We start from the raw sequence: 6,000 nt of genomic DNA on the forward strand, positions 1-6,000 counted from the left end.
ACTATATTGGACAGAACAGATAAAAAAATTTCCATCATCATGGAAAGTTCATTAGACATTGTCACATAGACAATAAAAAATGTATGGAAAGTTTAATGTACAGGCATCTCAGTTTACAGAAAAGTATGCCTTTCAGTTTAGCTGAAATTTTCCCACAAATTATTTCAGACAATCTTTTCTGTTGACTATGACCTTCTTTTTCAGGGCCCCTCCAATGTGTCTTCTGCCCCACTCACATTATGAGCTTGTCATGACTGCATTTGGAGGCAAAGGGTATTTTGTACAAACACCAGAAGAACTCCAGAAATCCCTGAGGCAGAGCCTGGCAGACACAACTAATCCCTCCCTCATCAACATCATGATTGAGCCACAAGCCACTCGGAAAGCCCAGGTAAACGCAGTTGCTAAGCAGAAAGCAGAAATGAATCTCTCAGCCCACCCCCAAAAGTATTTACCAAATAGAACACCCTCTTATTTACAGAGTTCTGTGTAAACCATTTCTGAGTTTGTTACTGTCATCTGTTTGTTCAATGAGTATTTGTTAAGATAGGTATTAGATGTGGTATGTCAGGTGCTAAGAATAGCTTAGTGAGCAAAGCTAGGCTTGGTTCTCAACCTCGTGGAGTTTATTGTCCAGTCAGAAAGTACAGTCCGTCACCTCTCAACTAGAATGTATCACAGTAGAGTGAGGCAATTCCTCTGAAGGAAAGAAACCCAGTTCTGAATAAACATAAAACAAAGGAATCCAAGAAGTTGTGGAGGCAAGGGAACCTTCCTACACTATTGATGGAGGTGTAAAGTGGTGCAGCCGCTGTGGAAAACAGTATGGAAGTTCCTCAGAAACATAGAAATAGAGTTGCCATATGATCCAGCAATCCTGCTCCTGGACGTATATCTGATGAAAACCATAATTTGAAAAGATACATGCACCCCAGTGTTCACTGCAGCATTATTTGGAATAATGAAGACATGGAAGCAACCTAAATGTCCATCAAGAGATGAATAGATAAAAATGTAGTACCTGTATACAATGAAATATTACTCAGCTGTGAAAAGGAACAAAGTTATGCATTTGCAGCATCATGGGAGGACCTAGAGATGATCATATGAAGTGAAGTCAGTCAGAAAGGGAAAGACAAATGCTGTATGGGATCATCTGTAGGTGGGATCTAAAATTTGTCACAAATGAACTTACCTGTGAAACAGAAGCGGACTGATACAGAGAGCAGATTTGTGGTTGCCACGGGGAAAGGCGAGAGGGAAGGGATGGATTGGGAGTTTAGGATCAGCAGGTGCAAACTGTTATATATAAAATGGGTAGGCAACAGAGTCCTACTGTATAACACAGGGACCTATGTTCAAAACTCTGTTATAAGCCATAATGGAAAAGAATATGAAAAAGGTTATCTGTATACAGGTATAATGGAATCACTCTGCTATTCAGCAAAAATTAACACAGCACTGTAAATCAACTAAGTATATTTCAATAAAATAAATTTGAAAACAAACAAAAAAAAACCCACAAAGGAATTCAGTTTATACTGGAGTCATGAGGAAGTCTTCTCAGAAGTGATGCTTAAATTGAGAGCTGAAGGATAAGCAGGGAAGTAGGACATGCTCAGCAGAGAAGTGAGAAGAACGCTGTGTGCAGGCTCTTTAGCAGGACAGGGCGTGGCAAGTCCAGGGAGCTGAAAGGAGGCTACAGTGGCTGGAAGGCAGAGAGTGGAGATAGGCTCAATAGGACATGAGATTATATCATAGGGTAATTTGGGCAACTATATTCAAAGTTAGTTACTTTGGCCTCTAAAGCAAAACTGCAGTATAGACTATAGCAGTAAAATAAATGATGAAGTTTATAGTATGTTCCTGTTCCATTCCAGAATAAGTTGCTTGTCATACTTAGCTTTGTATTTTGATCCTGGTCCAGCTGCTTTTGCTTTCTCTTATATACCTGGCCTTCAAGCTTACACCTTGCATATCAGCTGTTGTTTTCAATATTTTGTATATTTTTTCAAGTAGTTTTTGTCTTGGTTCTTTATAAATCTGCTCTTAGATTTTTCTCTGTTTTGAACAAGGCAGTGGACAAATGGGCAAAGTGGGTACCTGGTAGTAAATGAAATGTGAATTAACTATTTGGAGTCTATGAAACATACAGAATTGTACTGAAATTCTGTTTTTATAAAACTGATATGAAGGACTTTTGTAAAAGGAATAAAGGGGAACTGTAAAACAGCCAGAAAAGAACAAAATGGCAATAAGTACATACCTATCAGTAATTGCTTTAAATATTAATGTATTAAGTTCTTGAGTAAAAATAAATAGAGTGGCTGAATGGCTAAAAGACACATCTATATGCTGCCTATAAGAGACTCTCAGTTATAAGAATACACACAAACTGAAAATAAAGAGATGGAAAAAAATAATTCATGCAGATAGAAACCAGATGAAAGCTAGAGTAGCTGTACTTACATCAGATAAAATAGACTTCAAAACAAAGACTGTAATAAGAGAAAAAGAAGGGCATTATTTAATGATAAAGGAGTCAATCCAACAAAAAGACATAACATTTGTAAATATGCATACAACATAGGAAACTACACACATAAACATGGATATAAAGCAAATATTTACAGACCTAAAGAGAAAGAGACATCAATATAATAATATTCGGGAACTTTAACATCCACTTACATCAGTGATAGCTTATCCAAACACAAAATCAGTTAGGAAACATCAACCTTAAATGACGCATTCAAACACATGGACTTAACTTACTGTCTGAAAACATTTCAGTATACACTTCCATGAAAAATCATTGGCCACAGGCGTTAGTTTCTGCAAAAACTCCCCAGTCAATAACATATATATTCAGAACATTCCTTTCAAAAACAGCAGTATATACATTGTTTTCAAGTGCACATGAAAGATTCTCCAGGATAGAGCATATGTTAGGATACAAAACAAATCTTCATAAATTTAAGAATAAAGTCATACAAAATATCTTTTTCAGCCACCATAGTGTAAAACTTGAAATCAATTACAAAAGAAAACTAGAAAATGTGGAGCTGAAACAACATGCTACTGAGCAGCAAAGGGGTCGAAGAAGAAATAAAAAGAAAATTTTTTTTAATGTCTGAGACAAATGAAAATGGAAATACAATATATCAAAATTTATGGGGTGCAGCAAAAGCAGGTCTAAGAAGTTCATAGCAATAGGATCACAACAAACTGTGAAACATCCTTAAAGAGATGAGAATACCAGACGCGCTTACCTGCCTCTTGAGAAACCTGTATGCAGGTCAAGGAGCAACAGTTAGAATTGGACATGGAAGAACAGAATACTGGTTCCAAATTGGGAAAGGAGTACATCGAGGCTGTATACTGTCACCCTGCTTACTCAACTTATATGCAGAGTACATCATGCGAAATGCTGGGCTGGATGAACCACGCTGGAATCAAGATTGCTGGGAGAAATATCAATAACCTCAGATATGCAGATGACACCACCCTCATGACAGAAAGGGAACAGGAACTAAAGAGCCTCTTGATGAAGTTGGAAGAGGAGAGTGAAAAAGCTGGCTTAAAATTCAGCATTCAAAAAACTAAGATCATGGCATCCAGTCCCATCACTTCATGGCAAATAGATGGGAAACAATGGAAACGGTGACAGACTTTATTTTCTTGGGTTCCAAAATCACTGTGGACAGTTATTGCAGCTATTAAGTTAAAAGACTTGCTCCTTGGAACAAAATCTATGAAAAAGCATATTAAAAAGTAGAGACATTAACTTTGTTGACAAAGGTCCATCTAGTCAAAGCTATGGTTTTTCCAGTAGTCATGTGCAGATGTGAGAGTTGGACCTTAAAGAAAGCTGAGAACCAAAGAATTGATGCTTTCAAACTGTGGTGCTAGAGAAGACTCTTGAGAGTCCCTTGGACAGCAAGGAGATCACACCAGTCCATGCTAAAGGAAATCAACCCTGAATATTCATTGGAAAGACTGATGCTGATTCTGAAGCTCCAGTACTTTGGCCACCTGATGCAAAGAGCTCATTCACTGGAAAAGACCCTGATGCTGGGAAAGATTGAAGGCGGGAGGAGAAGGGGACGACAGAGGATGAGATGGTTGGATGGCATCACTGACTTGATGGATGTGAGTGTGAGCAAGCTCCGGGAGATGGTGATGGACAGGGAAGCCTGGTGTGCTGCAGTTCATGGGGTCGAAAAGTTGGACACAACTGAGCAACTGAACAACGACAAACCCTAAGTTTGTTTTCTACATATTTCTGTTTTGTAAATTTCTCTCTTCTTTTGCCTGTATTTCTGCTTCTTTCATATTCTATAGTTTTTTTGTGTGTACCCTGATTATTATTAATGGGGCAAGATTCAGAAAATGATATTAAGTTGTTTTGTAGGATGAGACAGAAGATTCACTAATGGATTGTTAGCTCCTTTTTAGGGAAAGCTCTAGATCAGAGATAAAACTTCATTTACCCCCACTGTGGCTAGTGTCGTTATAATGGGACTTTGAGATTTTAGAGCAAGCAAAGTAGGATATAGTTTGACATAGTTATTTCTTTTGACTGAATATTTGTTGTCTTTTCTTTTTCTAGGATTTTCACTGGCTGACCCGGTCTAATCTGTAAATAAAGATGCCAATGAGTGACTTGAAGAGTCACTCTTTCCTATAAGATGGAACTTTATTTTTCACAACAAAATTACTATAATGTTAAAATTGTCATGTAAAAATTAAATAAAACATTTCTAAATGACATTTTATAGTGTAAGAATTGATTAAAAATATAAAAAGTTAGCAGTATATCCTACCACAGAAATAACCATTTACAGATGGAAGAAGGGGTTAATTACACTGTATTGTGACTGCCTAACTGTTGAATTACACATAAATATTCTTTTAAATAAATCCATTCTTAGTGTCACATATCTTTTAGAAACTCTTCAGACAAAAAAAGCTTCAAGAACTGTATACCAAGAGGCATGTTCAGTGAGTTGGAGTACCTGGACTAGTTCTGCCTTGTGGTTTGTCCACTGAGCACTTTGTACCTTAGTCTGCCCAGGGTTTGATGGGCCTTGTTCTACACTATAAGTTGAGTGTGTGTTTTATTTTTCTGTAAAGAACTTAAACCAAAGGAGAAGTCACATCACACCCAAACTAATAATTTCAGGGTATATTTGGATTATCAACCTTAGTGTATGTGTACCACATTGAGAGCAACAATCAACAGCCTTAATATATAAAGAACTCTTGTAGATAAGAAAACTGTTAATGTACTAGTCAAAAAATGGCCAAAGGGCATGAATGTATAATTAATAGAAAAAAGCAAATGATCAATCAGAGTATGAGTATGAATACAAATGAGTATGTAAGTTAAACTTAAAAACCTCTTTGATACCCCAGCTCCTTGGCAAAGTACTTTTTAAATTATAGTTTTCAGCATTTGGTGAGGGTGAAGGGAAGAGGGGAGTGCTGTGCCGAAATTGGTACAAATTTCACTGAGGAATTCCAGCAGTGTTTGTATTCACAATCATAAAATGTTCATACCCCATACCTTTTGACCCAGTGGGCATATTTCAAGAATGTATTTTAAAGAAATAATAAAATATTTGGTCAAATATTTATTTGTAAACCCATTCAGCATGGTTTTGTTTAGGAACAACCCCAAGGTTTAATAATAAGACATCAGTTACATAAGTTATGATTTTTCAACATCATAAAATAAAAATTGTGTTGAAGAGAATGTTTATTAATGGAGAAATAAATGGCAACCCACTCCAGTATTCTTGCCTGGAAAATCCCATGGACAGAGGAGCCTGTTGGGGGTCCATGGGGTCCCAAAGAGTCAGATGTGACTGAGCACAATCACAGCTACAAAAATGGATGGGTTCAGGTCAGGATATATACATCTTTACTCATTCACAGATAATCTACATAGAGAAAAAAGGGTATGAAGTAAACCAAAATTTTAGTATATCTTGGTGA

General features: G+C 36.9%; 1 protein-coding gene across 2 annotated transcripts in view; it reads left to right on the top strand.

The window, feature by feature from the left end:
- The window catches only part of HACL1 (2-hydroxyacyl-CoA lyase 1), a 37,165-nt gene extending 32,392 nt beyond the window's left edge, over positions 1 to 4,773 (top strand). For both annotated transcript variants that reach the window (XM_043874335.1, XM_043874334.1), the window contains exons 16-17: positions 205 to 391; positions 4,613 to 4,773. In XM_043874335.1, the coding sequence (XP_043730270.1) occupies positions 205 to 391; positions 4,613 to 4,645 (220 nt within the window). In that variant the 3' untranslated portion in view covers positions 4,646 to 4,773. The remainder of the gene's footprint in view (positions 1 to 204; positions 392 to 4,612) is intronic.
- Positions 4,774 to 6,000: the final 1,227 nt, after the last annotated feature.

Source organism: Cervus elaphus, chromosome 19, assembly GCF_910594005.1.
Source record: "Cervus elaphus chromosome 19, mCerEla1.1, whole genome shotgun sequence".
Lineage (NCBI taxonomy): Eukaryota > Metazoa > Chordata > Mammalia > Artiodactyla > Cervidae > Cervus > Cervus elaphus.